This window comes from Carcharhinus amblyrhynchos, chromosome 24, assembly GCF_965287045.1.
Source record: "Carcharhinus amblyrhynchos chromosome 24, sCarAmb.v2.hapA, whole genome shotgun sequence".
NCBI classification, from domain to species: Eukaryota; Metazoa; Chordata; class Chondrichthyes; order Carcharhiniformes; family Carcharhinidae; genus Carcharhinus; species Carcharhinus amblyrhynchos.
Genome location: NC_137347.1, coordinates 26,220,793 through 26,247,058, shown reverse-complemented (window position 1 = coordinate 26,247,058; position 26,266 = coordinate 26,220,793). Strand labels below are relative to the sequence as shown.

General features: G+C 38.8%; 1 protein-coding gene across 4 annotated transcripts in view; it reads left to right on the top strand.

Moving 5' to 3' along the window:
* Positions 1 to 22,878, top strand: part of LOC145357905 (cAMP-dependent protein kinase inhibitor alpha-like) — a 98,701-nt gene extending 75,823 nt beyond the window's left edge. For all 4 annotated transcript variants that reach the window (XM_080211467.1, XM_080211468.1, XM_080211469.1 and 1 more), the window contains 2 exons: positions 16,121 to 16,289; positions 19,049 to 22,878. In XM_080211467.1, the coding sequence (XP_080067593.1) occupies positions 16,145 to 16,289; positions 19,049 to 19,131 (228 nt within the window). In that variant the 5' untranslated portion in view covers positions 16,121 to 16,144 and the 3' untranslated portion in view covers positions 19,132 to 22,878. The remainder of the gene's footprint in view (positions 1 to 16,120; positions 16,290 to 19,048) is intronic.
* Positions 22,879 to 26,266: the final 3,388 nt, after the last annotated feature.

Genomic DNA, 26,266 nt, shown 5'->3' with positions numbered 1-26,266 from the left:
AAGGACCAGAAAACCAGAAGAGTGCTGGATATGTGCTGATGATAAAAGCCATCCAAAGGGCACTTTACAACTTTTAGATTTGCTGTCCTGAATTTTGATTCTGTGATCTTTGGTTGATTTTTTTTTAAAAGCTCAATTGTACAGGGTGCTGAGATATTCCATTTATTTGAATAAGGCATGATGTTTTTGCTGGAAGCCCAGCCTGTAGGCATCTCCACGGATACCACCAGCAATTCCTATTTGAGTCATGAACATTAATTAAGCTTCATTAATTTTCTCTTCCTCCTCAAATAGTCCAGCTGAGTCTAGCTGAAATTTACTGTTTAGACAAAGCCCCTGCATGAATTTTGGCCTACGGGAAGATTTCAGCTTGGCGCTCAGTTTGGAGTCTAGCATACTTTAATTTTACATGAGGTTATTATTTTGTAATCAGTAAGCAAACAGTCAAAATGCTATGCATAAATGTGGATGAAAAATGACAAAGTTCATATTTTTGTGTACATATTTTCAGAGTGGACAGCAATTAATGACACAGGCTGACTGTAAAAATAAAATCGAATCATCAGTTTTGCACAAGTTGCAAAGATGACCAGGTCGAGCTTGGGCTATTGCAGATGTCTCAAATTAATCACCAAAGTTCTATACAACTCCATCATGACCTCTCTGCTTTTGTATTCTATACCCTGATTGATAAAGGCAAGTGTGCCATATGTCTGTTTCACGACCCTATTAATCTGCCTTTCTGCCACCAGAGATGTGGACAAACAAGCCAAGGTCCCTTTTATTCTTCAGAACTTCCCAGTGTCAGACCTTTCATAGTGTATATATATATAGCTGTTGGTTTGCTTCTGACCTATTTCTGATCTTAATCACAAACTGTGTAAAACTGTGACTCTGGTATCTTGATACCTCTGATTTCATAGTTGGGAAATACACTTGCTCATGATGGCTATCAATTTGGTCCCTGGTATTCCAAAGAAAAGGAGATAGGAAACTAGCCTTATGGTAAGGCTTGCATTCAATCCGAAACATACAGATTCAAACAACTCTGTTTTATTTGTACTTTGAAACAAACAAAACAGTAAGGAGAATGCATCGTCCCATGATCATTTTAAATTATACATCTCCAAATGAGATATTGAATGTAGCTTTGGAATCAATGTTTTAGAACAATTTACAAATGGTGTTAATTTTTTTGTGATTGTGGAAATTTTGAACTATTATAACATTTATGAAATCTTTAAAATCCTAAAGGCATAAATTTCAAAGATGTAGAGATGCCGGTGTTGGACTGGGGTGGGCACACCAGGTTAAAGGCCAACATTTTTATTTTGTATCATGAGCTTTGAGTGCTGCTGCTTTATCAGGTGAGTGGGGACAACTCATCTGATGAAGGAGCAGTGCTCTGAAAGCTCGTGATAATAAATAAACCTGTTGGACTTTAACCTGGTATTGTGAGACTTTATACTATAAATTTCAAAGTTTTCTCTTGGTCAGATGTTGCCATGCATTTGTAGTTTTCTTCTACATTAAATGACTGACACACAGTTGAATTGTAAAAGTCTTGCTATAATAAAACTGTACATTTGGAAGCAATCAGTCGAATTTTTAATAATGTTATTTGCGTATGGCAGGACCAATGACAATCAAAAATTTGTGGCATTGCAGGGACTCTTGTAGGCATTTTCATTGTTACTTTTCAGACTAGCCCATCAATTCTACACCTCATCATGCCCTCTCAATGCTGCTATTAGTGCAATAGAGTTGAAGTTGTAGTCAGCTTTGAATAATTGCTTATGCTGTAATTATGCCTTGAAGGGATATCAGCAGGGGTGTCATCAGAGCGCAATGTCATGTGATCCAGATTTTTTTTCATTTTTGCTGAGCAGGGCACACAAAACCCTGATGTCTTCAAGTTTTATACCCATGTATTGCTGTTCTCGTGTGCTTAGTCTCAATGAATGAACCCACAATGTGTTTACCAAATCCCTCATGAGCAACTGGTTCCTTGTATATGAGCAGTAAATAAACCAGAGAGATTATATAATTAAAATAACATGACTACTTATTCCTCCAATTTAAATGCTATAACAGAAAATGTATGTGCCATTCTATAGTCGTTGTAATGACCATAATCGAGAGAATGCCATCATCGCAATTTGGAGAAATATCAGCATGTTTGTGTCAGAGGTTCCAACACATCCGCAGTTTTAATGGAGGCTGCATTATATTTGTTTTTTTAGTGATCCAACTGAGGTGTGTAAAAAAAAAAAGCTGATGAGCTTAAAAGAGAAAATTGGAAAACCATGAATTCTCAAATGTTTAATTAAGGTGGTGGAGGAGGCATAAAATATGTGAAGAAAATAATATCTTAACTGCTAATTTCATTGCAGACAAGAGTACCTTAAGGCTCATGTAGCACCAGCCCAGCTGGAAATACTGGAACTCCACAGACAGAAATACTGAAATTTATGAAGTGTTTCAAAGAATGACGATGTGATCAAAAATCACAAGCCACAGTCAGTTATAAATAATGGAATGTGGGGATACTTAAGTTGTGCCATTTAAAATTTACAGTTCTTCTGAGTCCATAAGTTGATAAGCATAACAGACGTTATTTTCAACTGTTGACTGCACATTTGTCACATTTGGTGCCAACAGTTGAATACAGAGGGAGGAGGATTTGTCAATCAGGGTCCGCCTAATGCAATACTTAACCAGGCCTGTATTGAGCAATAAACAGACGTAGAAAGCAAATAACAAGAGTATTTGATGGAGGGTGCTGAGTTAAAAAGCAATTTTGTCCATCTGACAACATGAATTGTTAAATGATGTGGCAGGGCTGTGGTTACCCTATCAGATCCAAACGCATCTTACTTGTCTGATGCTTTATCCTTCAAGATCATTTCCTTGTGCTATCAATACAATGGCCATGATTTTCCAGACACACCACAATGAGAGAGTGGGATTTTCGGTGGCTGGCAATTGGCCACCACTGGGGTCTTCCAGTTCTGTCAAAGACAATGGGCATTTGCATTGCTTGCCAGCTGTGCTGCTGGGGAACCCAGCATTGTCAAACTAGAAGGTTTCTCTGTCAGGAGGGTCGAGAAAGGCCCATGTGTTTTTTTTGTCTTGAGAGCTGTTTATAACAGAGTCAAAGGCAAGCAACACTGACAATATGCAATGATAATGAACAGAACGTTGATGGACTTGAGGTGTAAAGTGTCACTGAAGTTTTTCTTTTCTTGTCAGTGCCAATTATATCAAAATATCTTAGCAACTAAGATGGAGATATTATCTGACACTCTTTGGGTGCAATCTTACTGGCTGTTCACATCACCATCCCACTGCAGCGAGGTCAAAGAATTTGGCACCCAGCCTAGTCTCCATTCACTGCCGCAGGATGGGAAAATCTTATTGACAAATTGTAGGCATAAAGACACTGCAAAGACTATCAAAGGTCCTTCAGAGTCAAGTTTTATTGTGATTAAATTCTTTTTTAAGAAACAGAAAAATATCAGTGGGGAACATTTAGACTTGTATGAACATGAAATTTGTGGAAAATTGTTATGAAAAGGCATTTAATTAGAAGTTTGCTGAAATGGAAGAAGCATTAACAAAACTTAAAAATGCCAAATAGTAAGAATATTTAGCCAATACGTTTATGGGGATCACCATGTGACGGTGGTACAGTGGTTAGCACTGCTGCTTCTCAGCACCAGGGATTCGGGTTCGATTCCTGGCTTGGGTCACTGTCTGTGCGGACTCTGCACGATCTCACCATGTCTGCATAGGTTTCCTCTGGGTCCTCCAGCTTCCCCTCAGTCTGAAAGATATGCTGGTTGGATGCACTGGCCATGCTAAATTCTTCCTCACAGTACCTGAACAGGTGCTGGATTGTGGCAACTGGAGGATTTTCACAGTAACTTCATTACAATGTTCATGTAAGCCTACTTGTGATATTAATAAACTTTAAACTCGTACTAGTCTTTCTTTTTAATTGAAAATAGTTGAAGAATCTGCATTTATCATGGAGACATTTCTGGAAGGACAGCTGTGATCTTTCTTTTCAGGAGGAGTGTAACTTTGGTCTTCAAGGAACTGCTGGCATAGCCCTTTACACTGTCATACTTAATTAAAGAGTACAGTTTTGTGGAATTGGATTTGATTGGAACTTTTACAAAGCAATTGAATATGTACTTGAATGAACTTTCTGGGGTGCAGGTGTAAAGTTCTTTTACAGAGCTGGCACAGGTCTAACAGCTTGGGCAATCGTCTCCATAATCGTACATACCCATGTACCCTTTTTTTTAAAAGAACAAATTTAACATTTCAGCCTTCATTTTCTGAATAGTTACCTCTTCATGGGCACTAAACTCACCCTGCATCCCTCCATCCTTGCAAGTTACTATCCCTTCCACAAACTCCCTTTCCCCCCCGAGTTTGAAATTGTTGATGCCTTCTGAATCTGTACAAATCTCTCCAGTCAGGTTTCTGCCCCTCCCACAACACTGTAATGGTCTTAACCAAAGTCACTAATGATGTTCCCTATGGCTGTCAACATGGTGCATGATCCCTCCTTGATCTCCGAAAGCTTTTGACATTCAACCAACACTGCTCTTCTGCTGCCTATTTAATAGTAGCAACATCAACACCAGCAATGGCCTCTTCCCCCAGCTCTCCTATCATTTAACTTCAGAATTTACCAAGAAAATCTCTCCTTGAAACTCTAATAACATCCTTGTTCCATTTGTTACCAGTAGTGGCACTGTCTACTGGCATGGGATTAGCTTCCATCTGTACACTGACACCCAGCTCAACCTTCCACTGGCTCTGCAGTCAGACTGCTAGTTCAACATTTAGTTTTGCAAGAGCCACAATTCTGTCCAGCTAAGTCAGACTGTTAGCAATCCTGATGTCCTATTTGATCCCAAGCTGAGTTCTGATCCATATCTCTCCCTCAACCCTTTATAATCTTTCCTACAACTCACCTTTCCTAGTTTCTCCTTTTGGATCACTGTCCATTGTTTTTTTTTGGTTTGGCTCTGAAGTGCTTTGTCTACATACAAGATGCTTTCTAAATATAAAATGTTTTTTGCTGAAAATTGGGTTGAGGGGTGTGTGTGTGTTGCATTAATGACTTTAGGCATGTGTACGCTCAAAACAACAGCGAATTTCGGAGGGTCTTTTCATTCAGGAGGAAACTAGTCTTTTTAATCAATTTGGCACTTTAAAAATAAGAAGGTTTCACGAGGAAAGCTGTTTAAAAAAATCTTTATTTTTTATAAATAGCACACTTGAAGACATGATATGGAAAAATTGTAATGAGTTTACATGAATATCTTTGGTATTACAGAACACACTGCTTGTTTCAGGAGAGTAGCAAATACTATTCAGTCCAGGAAGCCATTAATTTTAGATTAATCTTGGTACTATTGGTGTCCCTTTTTAATGTGTCAGTGCCTTCTCTTTAGTGACGCAGTTTTAAACAGTTTATACTGTATGTTTGAATATGCTTCCTGGATGATTTGTTTTTAGCACTGCTCTTGCATACTCTTCTTCTCTTCCCCCCCCCCCCCCCCCAACTTAATTTGCAATTGGGAATTGTCTTCTGCTATTCAAATCTTTTACCACTGAACAATTTGCATCAGCAATTTCCAGTCTTTAAGTCATACATTCCTGCTTTTCTGTCTCGTTCGATGTTTCCTACTGTTTGAATTTTTCCCATAGCATACATTTTTTTTAACCAAGAATCTGAGCAGTCTCCTTGCTCCCAGGCCTATGCTAATTATAGCCTCTGAGCTAGTTGCTGGCAAGTATGTGACATAAACTGCAATTGATGCATCCTCCAGTGATCCTATCTTCAGACTTACATTCTGAAATGTTTGTGAAGGACCTAATACTATGGTATAGCACAGTGTCATGGCTGAAAAGGGAAAACAAGAAATAAGATTGGTGCTTGCTTAGATGACAGGAAGCTTGGGTTTTGAAAGCTTATGCAGATTGTACATTTTGGTTTGACCTGCTTTGCCTCTTCAGCAAGCAATCTGTCAGTAAAGCTAAGACTTGGAACGTTTTATGAGGGGAAGCAAAGTCGCACATACACATCCTGCTGTGGGAAGCTCTTCATTGTACAAGTGGTTCCCTGGGCCAGAGAGCTATTTTCTTCCCCTTGCCTCCTTCCATTCAACAATGGAGGGGTTGACCTTAAATTTGTATGTTGCCCGCAACCTTTAATAATCCAATGAGCTTTCCTACAGCATAGTTTCTTTCACAGGGACTTTTTATGGGTCAAAGAATTGTGTTTTCATTAATTGTAATGTCAAATACTGATTTAAAAAAAAAACGTTGGTTTCTCTGACTTCCCAGCAGGATCCTCATTCTGAGGGTTCCTCATGATGTCTGGACAGAAGGTGAAAGTTTCGCAATTGTGAAACACATTTTTAAGTTGTCAAGAAGAGACTGATACCACATCAACACCAGAACATAGAACACTACAGCACAAACAGGCCCTTCGGCCCACAAGTTGCGCCGATCACATCAATACCTACCAATCCATAGACCTATCTATAACCCCCAATCCCATTAAATCCCATATACTCATCCAGAAGTCTTTTAAAAGACCCCAGCGAGTTCACCTCCTCCGCCACTGACGGCAGCTGATTCCATTCACTCACCACCCTCTGAGTGAAAAACTTACCCCTAACATCACCTCTGTACTTGCTTCCCTGCACCTTTAAATCTGTGTCCTCTTGCAGCGACCATTTCAACCCGGGGAAATAGCCTGATTAACCTGATTAAAAACAGAAAATGCTGGCAACCTCAGCAGGTCCATCAGTATATAGAATGTCTAGGTCACTCACTTTTTTCATCAGAAGGTCATGGATCTAAGTCTGTTTCTCTCTCCACAGATGCTGCCAGACCTGCTGAGTAATTGCAGCAATCTCTGTTTTTATTTCAGATTTTCAGCATCCTCAGTATTTTGTTTTTGTACCAGTACATCTTTTAATGTTTAAACTGACATAAAATATGACAAGGTCAATATTCTGTTACCTTAAGGTTAGCGTGCAGGTTCAGTAGGCAATTAGGAAGGCAAATGCACCGTTAGCATTTATGTCGAGAGGGCTAGAATACAAGAGCAGAGATGTAGTTCTGAGGCCGTGTAAGGCTCTGGTCAGAACCCATTTGGAGTATAGTGAGCACTTTTGGGCCGCATACCTCAGGAAGGATGTGCTGGCCTTGGAAAGAGTCCAGAGGAGGTTCACAAGAATGATCCCTGGAATGAAGAGCTCGTCATATGAGGAACTCTGGATCTGTAGTCATTGAAGTTTAGAAGGATGAAGGGGGTTCTAATTGAAACTTACAGGATACTGCGAGGCCTGGATAGAGTGGACATGGAGAGGATGTTTCCCTTAGTAGAAAAAACTAGAAGCAGAGGGCACAATCGCAGACTAAAGGGACGATTCTTTAAAACAGAGATGAAGAGGAATTTCTTCAGCCACACAGTGGTAAATCTGTAGAACTCTTTGCCACAGAAAGCTGTGGAGGCCAGGTCATTGAGTGTCTTCAAGAACCTATCTATCTTGGCCTTAGTTAATAAGGGGATTAGAGGTTGTGGGGGAAAAGGCAGTAGAATGAGGATGAGAAAACTATGAGCCGTGATCGAATAGTGGAGCAGACTCGATGGGCCGAGTGGCCTAATTCTGCTCCTATGTCTTATAGTCTTATGTAGCATAGAAACAAATAATGATTTGTGCACCCAATTTTTTTGCATACAAGTATTAAATTCTTCATCAGATTGTAGGGAACAATATGTCATTGTACTTTAGTGAGCTCTCTTTTCAGAACCAGAATAATAAACTGGTGTTGTCTTGTGGATACTATCACATGTTAATCTAATGTCTTTTTAATATTATCGTTATTTAGATTCTAAGTTCTGTTTTGACCCAGCACTTTCTCTCATTATCTGATGTTCAGTTTTTTTGTTACCACATGATGATAGTTTAAATTATAATCAATCTTGTGAATCACCAGGCATCTTCTGCAATCAGGTTTTTAAACCTCAAGCTGGGTGTCACCCAACACTACCTTCCTGCTTTCTGTTGCAAATCTATCATTCTTACACTGAAAAGATAGCTTCCATTATAAAAGCTGGCAGGTTCTACACTGAAAAGATTGATCTATCTTTCTGCTTCCAGGCGCTGAAGGAACTACCATATGTTTCTAACATTTTGTTTCTTTACCTCCAGCTATGCAGAATTTGCAGTTTTTTTTTCTATTTCTCATGACTTACTGATCTTATTCAAACTTAGGTGGTTCTGCACTTAATGGGATTTGACTGTTAACCTAAACGATTTGCATTAAAAACAACATTTTGAGCATATGTAAAAGCAAAATACTGTGGATCCTGGAAAATCTCAGGTCTGATAGCAACTGTGGGGAGAATAGAGCAGATGTTTCAAATTTGGATGACCTTTCGTCAGAGCCCTCCCCCAGATACTGACATCCAAATTTGAAATATTACCTCTAACCCCTCTCCATCATTGCGGTCAGACTTGGTGGGATTTTCCAGCATTTTCTGATTTTGTTTCATGTTGAGCATATATCCAAATTCAATCTATTTTTCTGTTGAAACGTTCCATACTCTAACTTTTGCTTCACAGGACAAAAATTAATGTTTATCCATGTAAAACATGATGGAGGTGGGGTAAACAAATGCAGTAGTCTTGACCATAACATAAGGTGGGTTTTGGGAGAAGAGGAAATGACTTACAGAAATACCAGCCCCAGTCTGTTGCAATTTATTTTGTTTTAGCTCAGGTGGTATCTTGCTTCTTAACTGTACTTCAAGTCTTCTTTGGCTGTCTCCATCTTCTTTTTCCATTTGATGTCCATTTTACTGCCTGTACGTCCAGAAGTTGAAATATCTGTCCTCTCGCCATGATGTCCTGCAGGTGCTCCTCGCCAGTTCTCTATAGCACTTTTTCATGGTGATGTTATTTCTCCATGTATTGCCAGGATCTTACATAGGCAACTTATGTGACACCTTTGCATTCTCTTCCGTGTGTTACTGGCATTGACTAAAGTTGGCGCTACTGCAGACATGAAGTCACAGATCATGGTTGTATTGTGTTGGATACCCAGACCGTATGAAATTGCTGGAAGACCTTGAAATTGTTTTGCCCATTCTTGTGCGTATAAGGACAATATTGCTCCCTAGGTAGAGGAATTGGTCGACATTCCTGATGCAGTATTACCCAACAGTGATATGAGGGCCTTGTTGCCATCAGTCATTGTTGTCTAGGTCTTCTCACAGCTTATGCGTAGACCAACTTTAGTGCTGATACTCAAGATCTGTGGTCACATCTTGGATAACATCAAGGATTCTGATTTGTACATTTTAAAATCACACACTGCCAGACAGATGGGCTCTCTTAGCTGCCTGATATAGTGATGGTGGGAATGGGGCAGTGAGTTAAATGCCATCATTTTCAGAGAGCTGTAGCTTTATTTTCTGTCAGACGCAAGGCTTCAAAATCTCAAATATAAATACAAGTTTAAGGAGTCATTTTACAGGTCAGTGCCTCAGGAGAGATACTCATCCACATTCAAGACTTTGATATTTGCTATTCACAATTTGCCAACCACCCTTTTCAATGTTTGGTAAACTGTGGGCCGCGTGTGTCCAGATTTTCACTTTGCATTGCTCATAGACAATACCCCAAGCAGGATAAACAGGAACTCAAGCTTGTAAAATTATCCCTCAAGCATTTCTGCATTATCTGTATTTGTCTTTGTTTGTCTGTGCCCTGGTGTGACTATTTGCATCTGTGTAGCGTGGTGAATATATATTGTATATAAATGTAGCTATGGTAAGAAATAGTGGCAAACAGTTAAGCATTCAAATCTTGCTATTCGAATAATTTTTACTTACTGAACACTTTGATATTGGTAACGACAGGAGCTATCCCCCCCGGGATGATGTACAACTTTGCTTATCATCTTCTCATTGGGCAAACTGAAAAAGCTATCAAAATATATTGAGATTTCTGCTCCAAGTTTGCAATTTACATCCATTTTCAAATGCTAATATTGAAGTGTTCTTTTGTCCTGAGTTGCTTATTTATCCGACGTACTGACTCAAATAATCCCCTCCCAGCCTTGAGTTTTTAGTTGTATGTATCTCTGTATGGCAGTGAATGTTAAAGCAAAAAAAAATTTTGACTGATTTTTATAACCTAAGTTTGTGGGAACATCACAAGGCTTTGTTGATTGGAAACATAACTAATGATTCGGCATTTCTTTGATTATAATTGAGCCATAGTTGGTGTACATTTTGCAATCTTGTATGTAGCTGAACCCCATTTTGCAGAAGGATGTAAAAACAACTCTCGATTGTGACTCCGATGATATTGGATCATGGAGCTTCAGTGCACTGTGACAAGGATTGATTTGAGCTTGTCTTGTGATCACTCATTATTCTGTATCTATTTTATCATGCAGAAGCCATTCCCCTTCATTCCATTTTGGCCATCTCTCATGCATCTAAGCATCAAAAAATGAATGGCATTATTATTTTGATTGCATGCCATCTGTAGCAAGAATGATGCTTCTGTTAATGGCAGCATGCTTTTGATATTAGGCAAACAGACGGCATCTCTGATAGTACAAGGACTTTTTTTATGAATCATAAGACTGTTCAGATTTTGCAGCATCACAAAAATATGCTATGTTGTAGCTTCACCTTATTATTAGGCATGTCTGGTGTTGCTCCAGTATGCTGTCTTGCATTCTTTGAGCCAGGGTTGATGCGCTTGCTTGGTGGCAATGATAGAATGGGAGATTACAGATTGTGGTTGTTTAAAATTTTGCTGATGGCCCACAGTGTGTCCTATGGGTGCCCAGTTTTGAGTTGCTAGATCTGTTTGCAGTCTACCATGTTTAGCACGATAGTGCAAGACATGATGGAGGCTTTCCTCAGGATGAAGATGGGACTATGTGGTGGTCACTTCCACTGACTCTGTCATGGACAGATGCATCTATGATGGGTAGAATGATGAGGATGAGATTGTGTTTTTTTTTCTCTCTCTTGTTGGTTCCTCAGTCTAGCAGCAATATCTATTAGGAATTAGCCAGTTCAGTCAGAAGTGGCACTGCTGAGCCACTCTTGGTGATGGACAGTGCGAAATTTAAGAGAGGGTCAGACAGGTTTGTTTCTTCCACATTTATTCCATTTGTATAATGAAAATATTCCAAGCATGATTAAAGAGCTTGCTGGATTATTAGTTGGAAGTTACATCCTTAATATAAGATACACTAATGACACTGTTCTTTTTGCTGAGTGGAAGTGAGGGGGGAAGAAAGGGCTGAGCACGTGGCAAAGTGGTTAGCCCTGCTGCCTCACTGCGCCAGGAACCTGGGTTCAGTCCTGGCCTTAGGAGACTGTCTGTGTGGGTTCTCCCACAGTCTGGGTTAGGTTGGCCGTGCCAAATTGCCCCTTAGTGTCAGGAAGATTTGTGGGGTAAATTTATGGAGTTAATGCCTGGGTGGGATTGTTGTCGGTGCAGGCTCAATGGGCCAAATAATCACCATCTGCACTGCCAGGATTGTACGATCCTAAATTGTAAGAAAACAAAATGTCTAGTTGTGTTCAAAAAGAAAATCATACTTCACTATAAGATCAGAATGAAGAATTAGAAACGGGTAGATGCATTTTTTTAACCTACGTATGTTTAGTACATTAACAATCGATAATCAGCCAAGATCAAAATGAATGGTGGAGGAGAGCCGAAAGGCCGCCTCCTGCTGCTAGTTTTACATTTCTATTGGACAGAACGTGAGACTAAGAAATAAGACCAAGGGATTGGAATGACCAAAGATGAATTTCAAAGAATGAAAGAAATGGTGATTGATTCAAGATTAGCCATGAAAACAAAACTGAAAATCGCACCAGTTTTGACATGCAGAAGTGAGAGTTGGATGTTCGGTGAAGCAATACAGAGAAGAATTCGGGCTGCAAAGTTATGGTAAATAATGAACACATATTGGTCAGATCACATTACCAATGAAGAGGTGCTGATAAAATCTGAGGCTTAACTCTGCGGACCAAGATCAGGAAGAGATGGTTAGAATTTCTTGGACATTTAATATGAAATCAGAATTTAGAAAGTCTGATGCTGATGAGATAAATTGATGGTAAAAGAAATCAGGTAGACAAAGAACAAGCTTTTCTGAAAGAGCCTTGCAAGCTGAATGAATGCACCACTAACAATGATTTGTGCCAACAGGGTGAGATTAGCATGGAACTCCATGTCTGGGCAGAGCACGTCAATACCCATTTGGGTATGCTATCTGAAGAGACATGACGTCTGCTCTCATTTTTTTGAATGAAAGTGTGGGATGTATAGTTGCAATGTTTGTAAGATTGACTGTAGCATATTCCATCTGAAGGTAGTGAGTGTTACAAATTCAGCGTCATTAAATGTGTGTTTTCGGTTACTAATGGAAATATTTTGTGCCATTGATTTGTGCTCCTGTTTCTTGGAAAAAATTACATGCTTCATTTTCCTGGAACCCATGTCTCCCACAGTTCTTGGACATTTCTAATGCTCCTATAAACTAACATCTAACGAGGCTGCTACCAGCATCAATTCACTCAATCAGTCACATTTCTGACCTCACAGTCAGCTGGCTGGAAAGAAGGCTGTAGCTCTGCATGGATGTGAGAAAGGTGCAGGAAAAACACCAGCATTGGGAGTGGAAAGGCTGTGGAGGATTCAGAGCTGATTCTTGTAATTTTCTGAAATGTAATGGCACACACATGAGATCAGCAAAGTAATAAATGCAATTCACACATTAACCCACAATGCATGCTATTTATACAAAGGTTAAAGATGAAAGGGCAGAAGGTTTATTTATTAGTGTTGCAGATAGGCTTACATTAACACTGCAAAGAAGTTACTGTGGAAATCCCCTAGTTGCCACATTCTGGTGCCTGTTCAGGTAACAGAGAATTTAGCACGGCAAATGCAACTAACCTGCACATCTTTTGGACTGTGGAAGGAACTGGATTATCCAGAAAAAAAACCACACAAACACTGGGAGAATGTACAGACTCCACACAGACATTGACTCAAACCAGAAATTGAACCCGAGTCCCTGGTGCTGTGAGGCAGCAGTGCTAACCACCGTGTCACTTAATGGAACGAGTAATGTCAGATCAGCCATGATCCGATTGAACGGCGGAGCAGGCTTGAGGGGCCAAATGACCTACTCCTGTTCTTATTTCTTATGGTTACATTCTGTAGTACATTTTGCCAGTTACCATGATAACCAGAAAATCACAACATTGACAAATGGCCAGAAATTAATTCAGAACATTTGACATGGACCAGAAATGTATTTGTGTGTATATTGCTACAAAACGTATATGTATTTTTTTCTCCTGCAAAGGACCCCTGACTAGCCTAATCTGTTCCTTTTGAATCTAACTTATAGTTGCATTTACTTATCAAAGAACATCTCTTTAGCAGCAGATAAGATCTTAATTCATTTCTGCATGTCCAGCAATTAGAATAGATTACATGGACTTGCAAGGAACAACTGCATCTCCTGATTTGTAATACAGAGTCAGCATATATCTGACGCCAGGGCTAGAAAAGAACAGCTGTGATGGAGAGATAGAACAGTTGGGGCTATTTTCCTTGGAACAAAGAAAGCTGAGGGTAACTTGATAGAGGTGTACAAAATTTAGGTGAGAGAGAGAGTGGATGGGATGAAATTGTTTCCCTTGATAGAGAATTCTAGAACCGGAGGACATAAATTCAAGATAAGTGGCAGTTGGTGTAGAGGGTACATGAGGAAGAACTTTTTTATGCAGAGGGTGGTGGATGTCTGGAATTCACTGCCCGAGTTGGTGGTGGAGGCAGAGACTCTAAACTGTTTTTAAAATACATGGATATGCACCTTTAAATGCTGTAAGCTGCAAGGCTATGGGCTGGGTGCAGAAATGTGGAATTAGAAAGGGCACTTGGGTATTCTTGGGCTGGCATGAACAAGATGGGCTGAATGACCTCCTGTGCTTTAACTTTTCTGTGGTTCTATGTACCTGAGCAAATTAATATTTGTTGTGTTAAATGACATAACACTGCTACAAGTATAATTCGCAACGCCATAAAAGATCTGACTATATTCTATCTACTGGATAGCAACTGGATTACTTGATAGGTTTAAAACAATTCAATTTTGGGAACATCGACTGCCTTTAAAATTCATTCATCTCGATGGATAAATTTTTGTGAAGATTTTTAATCATTACTGAATGACTTGGTGCATGTAACTGGGTGATTTGAAATGGGAAAAGTATATCATTACTCATTTTCAATATGTTTCAGAATTAATAATTCAACAACCGTTGGTGCAATCTAGTTATGATACAAATTCTAAATGTCTTGTATTTGCTGAACAAATTCAGTTTAAATATGAAAACAATGGCAATCTTGCACCTTGTTAATGACACTCGATTTGTGTCAAGTTTAAATTAAATATAACATCTTTCACATCATGGTTTATTTGTCCCAAAGCACTTCATAGCATTGAAATACTTAGAAGTTGAGTTGCTTGCAACGTGGGCAAATAAGGCAATTATTTTCACACAGCAAGGTCCCATAATAAGATGAATGACAAAATGACCTATATTTCTGGACTTTGAGAGTTAAACCTTCAGCCAAAAACTGGGAGAACTCTGCAACATGATTGAGATATTTTATGCCCACCTGAGGATAGACTCATTTAAAAGATGCCTTATTATTTTAATGTTTATATGAGAAAATGGCCTGCATGTTCTTGGAGAGCCTGCATAGTGACACTTAAAACCGTAAAATCTATTCCACTGAATGATGAGTATCTGCCTATAAAATTGGAGGCTTACATCAATTTGCATTAGATTCTTTAACAAATTCTTGCAGAATGCTAAAGAGTCCACCAAAGCAAATTAAAAATAACAAGGCAGATTCTTGCTGACATAGATGATGATGTTTTACATCGTAACCAGCAAATTTGTGTTGTACAATTGATTATTTTAAATCTAGCCGTCAATTATGATCACCATATGCCTTCTTTAAGCATCGTACTTCTAAATGGTTAACAGCCATCAATGATAGCTTCTATTAATTACCTTGTATGCTAATGGTGCAAGACTGCAGTGTCATCCAGATTTTCAAAACCTGGACTAAAAATAGATATAATTTGCATGAGTGCCCTTTTACTCTAAGCTGTAACTTGGACTGAAAGAAACCATGGAAGTGATCCAATTTGTCTGTAAATGAGATTTTGTTTGTAAAATTTATAACCTGTAAAAATTCCTTCTAATATCAGAAAGTGCTATATGCACATAAATACTCAATTTCCTACTGTAATACGATTGGTACCATTCACTTTAAGAGCCCCAATTAGTGGCTGGGTGGGAAGGCTGTACCACCCTGTAGTTAATAGGGCAGTGCGTGCAGGATGGGGACCCTTCCGTTTTTTCTACTTATAGCTGATTAAATGGCCCCACCTTTTAAAGTTACTGCTGGGGAGAATTGGGTATTAAATCATGCCTGTTTTTAGATATTCCTAGAACTACTGCTGTCTTATACTCATTAAACTAGGGTTGATCTAGTTAATAACAGAGTAAAGGTTATGCCAGATCATAAGATTATAGATTGCAGCTGAATATAATTTTGCTGCTGCGAATACTGGGGCTGTGGATTCAATGTGAATCAGTTGTATTTGTTGAATAGATGGTGCATCTAATATCCTGTGGCTGTTGAACAGTATTAGGCCTAGATTTATGATCCAATCCTGTTTCAGTATGTGCCTCCACCTCCCCTGATTCTGTCTCTTTTATTTTCTTTCTCTCTGAATCACCTTGGCAGTCTTCAGCAATAATCAGTTCCATTACTACTTTCCCTACCTTCAGAAGTCTCCTAAAAGCTTATTTCTGATTTTTCTTTTGTAATTCTACCATCACATCTCAGCCTTTGGTTATTTTTTTCTTCTACGAAATGCTTTGAAATGTCTTATGATATTGAAGATCCTAAATAAATAAGAAGGACTTATTACTCTCATATACCTTCAGGTGACATAAAGACAAATTGTTGCAATGACTGAGGTGGAGCCTGTGCTGGACTTCGCTACGTCAGGACGGACGGGCCGAAGAAATGCTTTGCCTGATATCCTAGGCTCGCCTGCTGGAGTCAGTCCATCAGAACTTCCCATGAAATTGGCAGAACTTTCTATTAATGCAGGTATGGTCTACTTTCTGTCCAGTCATTGTGTGTGGCTTTTGAGGGGAATTTGTGTAACTATGGGCACGGATAAATATATTTTACATATGCTTAAGCTATTTTTGTAATTACTACTTTATATTGTGATATTTATTACCTAATAAATTACCAGTTCAAATGAAAATTCCATTGTTTGAACTGAGTGGTTTCATCATCTGAAGCAATAGTTTTACAAGTCACTATTCCGGATCAAAGAGCAGCAAACTAAGTTTGCTCATGTGAATTGGTTTTTCCTTCCAAGACATTAAATTCCTATTTTAAAAATGAACTGTTTGTTTTCTAAGTACCTTATCTTTAGTTATGTTGTACACAAGCGATTTGAAGATCGTATTATTACTTCTACAGTATTCTAATTTTTGTCCCCCCCCCCCCCCCCCTCTCTAATAGTACTGACTTTGCAGTGTATAGTTTCATGAAGGATAGGTGCCTTCTGGTTAGCTAGCTATTCTGCACAGAAGAATTAAGGCAGCATTATGGCAGTGTGTTTCTGTCCTCAGTAGATTTCTGCCCACAACGTGCAGCGGTCACTGAGTTGAGTACCTTAATAAATTTTTGCTTTCCTTCAGCAATTGTATTTTTTTAAACTACTGCCCCCAGATAAGTTAACTTTTAGTCTTTGTTACCATAGTATGAAAAGTTTCATTTTGTCTGTTAGCTCATTGTAATATTCTGCACATGATTATCTTAAAATGAATGGCTTAAATGCAGTTTCACAACTTTAAAAATATGTTGCTTTTATGCAAAATGGTGGTCATCAATTTAATGAAACAGAATTTAGAACAGGAAAGTCAATTTGCCTGACTTGTTAAGATTATCCAATTTATCTACCCAATTTTTCATCATATCCCTTGATCTCTAACTGTTTTTGAACTCCTCTTTGCTTCAGTGGCCTTTCCTGATAATGTATTGCACAGTGTAATGCTTTGAGTTAAAATCTTCTGCCCGAGTTCCCTTCTGCTTCAAACTTTTAAAAATCTCTCCCCTCATTTGAACTCGATCACATGTTGTTATATAGCATATTAAAGCTGATCACAGTAGGTGTGCACAGACACTCAGGGGAATCTGCCCTGTTGAACTGTTTATAGCATGGCAGTCAGAAGAGACTTTTCAATTCTACAAGTCAATAATCCAGATAAACAGTCTGTGAATGCCCTGAATATCAATGTATTAAGTGGAATGAATTCACTTTTTAATTCAATTTTTTTACATGTCTGCATGTATTAATAAATCAGGTAAGACTGAATTAAATAAGATTTTAAAAATCAATAACTTAATGTCCGGAATTTCTTCAAGTGTCACGTCACTGATATGGATATCCTTTATTCTTTCTTAAATTTCTGTTACAGTTCAGAGAGATTTGTTCAAGTCAGTGTCATAGGCAATTGATATGCCAGCCCAAGTAGAATCACATTATTCCAGTTGGCCTTTTTATAATTCATATTTATTTGTTTTCTCTTTTTGAATTATAAGACTGCTTTCATGATGGCTGGATTGGTAATGATAAATACTATTTGGTCCAACAAGCCTGACTCGAGCTATGCTCTTATGCTGTCGAAAAATGTCAGCCAGCGTTCCTGGTCACCATCCTGTGATTTTTGCTGAAAGGGCTAACATTTGCATGTGGATCAATGAAAGATCTGTCCTCCAGTTAAATAGTCTACATACACCCAATGTCTCGGCTCACGTAACCTGGAATTGCTTGAGATGAGGTACTGATCAGCATCGGGTGCATGTATAACTGAACTAATGTTGCCAAAGTCCCAGATGACCATTGGCTGCTCTCCCCTTTCTGAAGTGGCGATTTAACCTGAAGGCCTCACACTGGGCAAGATTGAGAAGGCAGGCTTTCATGAATAAGCTCAGACAATATGGGAATTGAACCTGCACTGTTGGCATCACTAACCAAACATCTAAGCTCAACTGACCCCCACACTAAACTCCAGCTAGTCTGAATCTGAAGAAAAGAATGATGCAAATTGAAGTGAAAATAGGCATTACCAAAGTTACAAACTTAAAAACCTACGGTCTAATAAATGTAAGGGTGGCATGGTAGCACAGTAGTTAGCACTGCTGCTTCACAGCTCCAGGGATCTGGGTTTGATTCCTAGCTTGGGTCACTGTCTGTGTGGAGTTTGCACATTCTCCTCATGTCTGTGTGGGTTTCCTCTGGGTGCTCCGGTTTCCTCCCACAGTCCAAAGATGTGTGGGTTAGGTTGATTGGCCATGCTAAATTGCCCCTTAGTGTCCTGAGATGTCGGTTCGAGGGATTAGCGGATAAAATGTGTACGGAAATGGGGGTAGGGCGTGGGTGGGATTGTGGTCGGTGCGGTCTCGATGGGCTGAATGGCCTCTGTCTGTATTGTAGGGTTTCTGTGATATTTCTATGATATACATGCTGTAGTTCATATCTTAGAAATGCTCATATCTCATGCCCATAAGATTTATGTGATTGAGTGTGGCTCTTGCTGACAAATTAGAGGATGGTTCGGTGGATAAATGATTATTGATTTGATGGGGTGAAATTGATGTAGTAATTTCTTAGTAAATAAAACTGCACATCATACCAACTAATGTGAAATGAACATGGAAATAAAGAAATAGTGGCTTTTACATATGTTTTCACTAGTCTGTTCAACAACAAATTAGTTTAAGATCCAAATTTCAGTTTAGTAGACAAAAGGCACTATTAACTTTTCTCATTGCTTTTATTTTGAATAAAGAAGGAGCAGAAGGAACTCAGACGCCATCAACAGAGGTACCACCTGAGCCAACAGAGAGTCCAGAGCTGAAAGATGCATCATAACGTGTCAAGAAAGAACATTTATACTGAAGACTGTGTGTCAATAAAGCTTTAAATCAAATGACCTGAAAATCATCAGGATTCCTTGACTCTGTGTCAAGTTCACCTGTGTCTGGCGAGTCAAAGTGAAGGCAAGGTGTGGAGAAAATTTACTGAACAAAATACACTAAATCAACCTTGTGGCTTGGAAAGGAAACCTGGAAAACAATTAAGATGAAAATGAAATTCAGAAGTTAATCTTTGAGTCGTCTAATATTTAATGAACTATCACCTGTTTTAAGCCCTAGAAGATGACGGAAAAGACAAAGTCATAGTTATTTGATAGAAATCAGTTGCTGTGATAATCTGGTGCAATTTTTCCCCCTCATCCTTTATCCTTGTTGCATTGATAGATTATACACAACAGAAGCATTGATTATTTGGATAGCAATCTGGTTTGTCAATTTTTCTGACGTTAAGCCACCAACCATATTTTAAAAGACCACATCAGACTGAGTCAACATTTTGCCTTGATCCTTAAAATAGTCCATTTTGTATGCCTGTCCTTTAGTTAACTGAACATTTGAGATATTCAACATATGATCAACAATTTCACTGGGGTAAAATCGTGCTATTTGAATGAAATTCATCTAACACTAACTGTTTGAAACTATTGCTTGATTTTAATCATGTTTCTGTATTATTTTGTTGCTTGTTAGCCAAATACTGCAATTTAAACAGCCCCTTTCCCCATCTGTCATTTGTGGCATCACAAAACCCACTATATTTTAATCAGCTCTACTTCCCTCTGTCAATAATTAAAAATACCTTTTCAGCCCAGAATTTGAGGATATATAATAAATCTTAGAGCACCAACATTGTGAAAATGTCAGCAGTGAAATCTATGATCAAAAGAAGTGAAGCATATCAAAATACCATTTAAACACGAGCTATGTTTTATTTTTTGGAGTGCAATGTATCAAAATAGGCTCAATTTCCAAACTAAAAAGAGTGAATTGTGTTTGAAATGTGATTTAAGTTCATTTTTCTAATATGGTAAGTCGCATACACCTATACTGCCCCAAGAGTAAAGTTGGCTGTGGGAACTTTAGTTAAACTGGATTATGAAAGTTAAAGCTTATCACATCAATGAGTCTGGCTAAGAACTACTTTAAAACTGTGGGTGGCATTGTCACTAAAATGAGCTGCAACTCAGCTGACTGGATTAACTTTCTGCAATTTACAGATCATTCTTTTTGCTTGGAAAGCATGCTGGAATGTGAAATGCTGTCATGATATTCAGCTGCACATATTGAAATACTGTGGTATGCACATTGAAATACTGTGGTATATACCTATAGGTTTTCAATAATTGGATTTCATGGAAAGTTCCCCAATTAAGTATATGTAAAAGTTCTGGAGACATTACAATAGAGATTTTTAATAGACCTCATCTCTCAAATATCCATTTTTTAATGGCTTTGTCTTTATGTTTGTATCTGAGGAATAACACCTCCAAAATAGGTGGAAGCTTCTGTCCATTCGGGTAGGGATTTAACTGTGGACTCGTATATGCAAGATCCTATAAGAATGAGCTCGGCTGAGAAGCTAACTATATAACACACGAAGTAAAAGATAATAAGTCATACTGTTTAGCCAGTGCATTTTTCAGTGTCAATTCTTGTACATTGTCAATTGAATAGGTTTGTGCTGATAACGGGGAGCTGATAGTTTAGAGTAGAACAACCTGTGTTAAGTACTGTCGGTGCTTTTATCATCTGCCTCGTATCTCAAATGTGTGTGAATGATGAATATATATTGTACAAATTGTAGATGAATCTTGAAATTGCATATAACTTCATAACACCCGATAGGTGTACTGTGGTATGTTGTATAAAGTGTATCTAGGCTCTGTAAATTTGTCTGAAGAAGTGAGTGAATGAGTGTGAATGGTTAAATTGCCAAAGATTTGTAGGTATAGCATACTTGGACCAAATTATACTGAGCTAAGAGGTACATCCATGAGTTAAAAACATGCTGGAATGAACTTCAATTAATAAATCTCAACATGTATTCCAATTCCACAGACTTGGCAGCGGCGAGAGCATTGCTAACCGATTGCAACCCAAATAAGGCCTACACTATCTAATATTTCTGAAAAGAGAGACATAGCTCAATACGTTTGTCTTGTATTCATCATGACAAACGCAATGTCAAATTTCAAATCATCTCAACAATTTATATTACAGGAGATAAAAGTACCGATTGGTTGGTGAGTCAATAGTAGCCAAGGCATTGCCAAGACGAAAGCAACAGGGAACCATAGGCTTCCCCCAGGCTTGAACATATTTTGTTTGCAGTCAATTTGCTACTGCAGTGGTGAGGGATAGGGTGGGGGTGGTAATTAATCATGAATGAAACCAGGCATCCTCCTTTTTAAAAGCCTCTTTATTCTTAATCATATGGTGGATTAATGAAATACAGTAATGCTTACATTGGTTTACTTATAGGTTGCAGAACTTTTAATGTATTTATGTTCATCCCACTTAGCTCTCACTTAGGATGGATGTAGGAATTAGACAAAGAAAGCAGTTAACTGGTGATGGAACCAAGATGAGAGAATGCCCATGGAGCCAATATGGAAGATATCATTTCTTCTTTACCAAATGGAATATGTTTTAAAGTATGATGGCTATATAATTCAAATCAGCAAAACTTTGCTTTTCAATCATTGTATCTCTTGAAGCTTGTCATTTCTACCTTGTTCTGGTGTTGGAACACAAATTCAATTAACATAAATTTTTACTCAACAGCAGTAATAACTTCATTGTGATTTCAAAGGACTTGGTGAGGCACCAAGGAATTTATTTTGTCATTACTCCTTGTATTTTCATTCTTCCGTCTCAGTATAAAACCTGACATTTATTCTGGCACATCATTTGAAAATAATTCATCGTACTTTACTGATCTTCTTAGTGTGTTCTTTTCTAACTGAAAAAATTCAGTCTCTGGCATTTGACATCTTTCAGTATTCCTACAGCATAAATTTTTTTCTGCTTGAGTGGTAAGTGTGTGAAGTGGATCATGTGGCCTTCATAGAAATTTCACTAAAATAAATGAACGAAAAGAGAGTGGATAATATCTCTGACAGATTACCGCCAAGGTAGTGAAGATGAAAACGTACCCCAATGGTGATAAAATCACTAAAAGATAAAATAACATTTTCAATAATATGAAGTTTTAAGAATGTATAACTATCCTGGCTTTCCTTTTGTGTAAAGAGCAACAGACACATGGGAACACCTGGACGTTCCCCTCCAAGCCATTCTCCATCCTGACTTGGAAATCTAGTGTTGTTCATTCATTTGAGAGTCAGAATCCTGGAACCACCTCCTCAGCTGTATTGTGGGTGTACCTAAGCTACAGGGACTCCAGTAGTTCACGAAGAACTCATTACCATCTTCTTGAGGGCAATTGGGATGGGTAATAAATGCTGGCCAGGAGATGCCCAAATCCTATGAGTGAATTAGAACTCGGTGGGTGTAGTAGCATGGTCCTTTTTGAGAGGAAAGTGTTTCTCAAGGATCCTATGGATTATCCCGGTGGGAAACTGAGCCAACCAGTGGGAGAGGGCAGACCATGGGTCAAGAAGGGACTTTCAGTTGGAGCCAGGGAATTGAACAGAGCAGTCACATTTGTAATCTAGTCAGACCTTGTTGTACATATATATTTCTTCTGTTGGCAATAAAATCTTTTATTGTTTAAGCCACACTGAGTTGCCCTCGATCTATTACATTGGTGATGGGGCAGAACATCAAGGGGTCACAATGTCTAGCAAGAGGGGAGGAGACTTGAGTGTCAAGAATACAAAGAAGTAGTATTTAGTACAATGCCTATAATTGGAAAAACTGAACCCTTTGGCTGACAATACATAGGCTTCTTTGGAATGAATGCAATAACTGCTGAAGAAAAGTGAAAGGTTATTTTGCTTAGTTTGTGGCCCACAGACTTGAAGTTTAGTGAAAATGCTCCAGACACACAGGCTGTGATCTTACCAAAGAAATTCTAAGTGCCAAAGGAGCATGTAAACAGGAGAGAATCATACCTTTTTTTGGGTGAGTTTACTTTGAGAAAAAAATGAAGCAACATCAGTTTTCCCACCAGCTGGGGGAGGGGACAGGCCTAAGTTTGCCAAAAGCCAGCAATTTGCAGCAGATGATTCCATTGTGCATATGCAGATCTCGCTGTTCTGTGCAATAGCACAGACCAAAGAGATCTGTCAGTTACCCAGCTACCCCTGCCCTCTGACCAATTGCCACCGCCTTTCCCTGCCCCCATTGCTATTGCTGCCCTCCTCGGCCAATTTGATTTGAAATAGAATCGAAATATTTTGATCCTGCCAGATACCCAATGCCAGTACAATTGCAAGAGATGAGAATTGGGCACGGGCCCTATGTTTTGGCTCTCTTGCAATCTTACCAGCTCATCCCGCCCATCAGCCGGTGGTGCAGGTTGGTAAGGTCACCCCAAAACGTTTCGACCAGAGTCAAAAAAGCATCTAACCACTTGCCTGAAATGCCCCCACCCCCAACACCACCACCACCGTGGTATGCTAGGATACAAATTTCATATGGCAATCCGTGAGTCAGGGGAGACAGTCTCAGTCTTCATGGCAAGACTTAAGGGACTGGCAGAACACTCGGAATTTGGCTCAGCATGAACAGAAATGTTAAGGAACAGCCTGGTCTGCAGTATAAACAATTTAATAATGAACAATACGTTACTGGCAGAGACCAAAATCACCTTAAAAATCTGTGGAGCTGGCCTAGGGGACTGAATGTGCAGAGCAGGTTGTAAGAGTTGCAAGATTTACAAATGAGATAAATGGCTTGTAGCAGGAAATGGCTATTGTGCAGAATAGCCCAGGAATAGGTACAACAGGGCTGAAGTGTGTTTTCGATGTTGGGGATAACACTCCCAAGAAGTTTATTGATGCATGGACTTTGTGTGCTTCAAGTGTAAGAAGAAAGGTCACTTAAAGGCATGATGCCAAGCAAATCAACCAGTACAATGGCTGCAAAAAGTCAGCAACTCTTTGTTTCACTCCCTTAAACAATTTGGATGAAGAGCCTGCCAAGGGATCTGAGTCATTCACCCTAAAACAGCTCCAGCTAAGCAAGATGGAAGTTGATACAGGGTAGTATTCTACAGTCATAGAGGAACAACATTTTGTTACCTTCAAAAAGGATTCCAACCATTAAGCCAAAGTGAGTCAGGCATTTTATGCAGGCAAACTGGAGAGACATTGTAAATGTTAGGCACGGCAACAGTGACATATCAGAACCAGACACTTGCCACTCCTGGTAATCAAGGTCACAAACCTTGTTTAGTGGGATCTGATTGGTTAAAGTAAATACTGCTAAACCAGTTGGAAATATTAAACCTGGGAGATGGAGGTTTTCAGGACCTGTAAAAGTATTCAAGATCTTCCTAGACAATTAGGATGAATATGGGGCATTAGAGATAAAATCTATGTGGAGCAGGGAGTGAAGCCTAATTTTTTTTTTCAGGTCTGCATCATGCCTTAAGCTTGATTTCTATCATCTGATGAAGAGCAAAAGAAACTGGAAGATTTGGGTAATAATATCCATACAATTCTCTGAATGAGCTGTACCTATAGTCCCCATTTTAAAACTGGATTGAACAGTAAGAATTTGTAGGATTACAAATTAACTGTCAATAAAGGAGTACAGATTGACAGGTACCCACCCCATCCATAATTGAAGATCTCAATGCTTAAGCAACCAGGAGGTTTAAAGTATAATAAATTGGATCTCAGCCATGCCTATCAGCAGCTACAGTTGGATAAGGATTCGCAAAAGCTGGTGTCAATCAACACGCTCAAGGAATTGTAGCAATATGCAAAGTTGCCTTTTGGAGTCTTATCCGCCAGTGTCACTTTCCAGTGTGTGATACAGTCTCTTGCAAGACGTCCCTGAACGTAGTCATTTATCTGAACAATGTGCCGATCACTGATAGCTTGCCTGAAAAACACACATTGAATTTAGAAGAAGTCTTGAGATGGTTTAGGAAGGAGGAGTTAGACTGAAATGATAGAAAAGAACGCTTCAATCAGAAGTTATCTACTTAAAATTCAGGATTGATTAAAAAGGGCTACATCCTTTGGAAGAAGCAGTAAAAGCCATTTAAGGCAGTTCCACAGCCGAAGTACTGTAATGTAACATCCTTTGCATTATATAAGCGATCCAGCCAAGTCACCACAAAGGAAGTAGACAAGATATCTGTACCAACCAGCTACGGACAAAGGCAGAACTATTTGTGATTCCCTATTTCCAACGTTGTGCTAATTGTTTTACACTACTGGACTATTCACTTGGATTTTTGAATGTAGCCACATTGCGGTGGGAATGGGGTCTTCCCTACCTTCTTCCTCCACCTCCATCCAGCCTGTTTAACTTCTGAACCATTATTGGTTTGAGGGTATAATTACAGTGTGGTAAGATTACACAGCTCCATTAAAAAAATGTGAGCACTGGAATTTACAATGCAAATATAAAAACAGATTGTATGCCTTGGACTAGAGGCAGAACTATGTCTGCCGTTCTGCAAGTTCTCGTACACTAACTTTGGCACCGAAGTGTATACTTATTTTTGACTCCACGTGCATAATGGCATGGGAAATCCATATCTGGTGTAATACATAAATCTACTCGCCCGCCCAATCTTTCAGATGTAATTAAATTAGTCCTTGAAGACTATTGGCAACTGGGAAAGAGATTAGGGATATTTATGACATACTATCTTCCATCTCAAAAAAAAGTCAGACAACATAAGCTGCAACATGTGCTGATGGATTTGTCCAAACGTGCCTCAAAATTCATCTGTACTGTGCATCTGCAAAAAGAACCTGTATTTTTTTAAATGGTAGATGGTGACCTCTGCTGGTGAAATGATTACTGAATAGTCCAATCCATTTGTAGTTTGTTCCTAATACACATATTAAAAACAAATATTGGCAACAATGTGTGTCCAGTTAATATACAATAGTTTATCTTTTTAGTTGATTTTTAATGTGTTTATTTGCACAAACACATTGTGAATACTGTACTGTTTTCTATAATGTAGTTCTTAATTATAA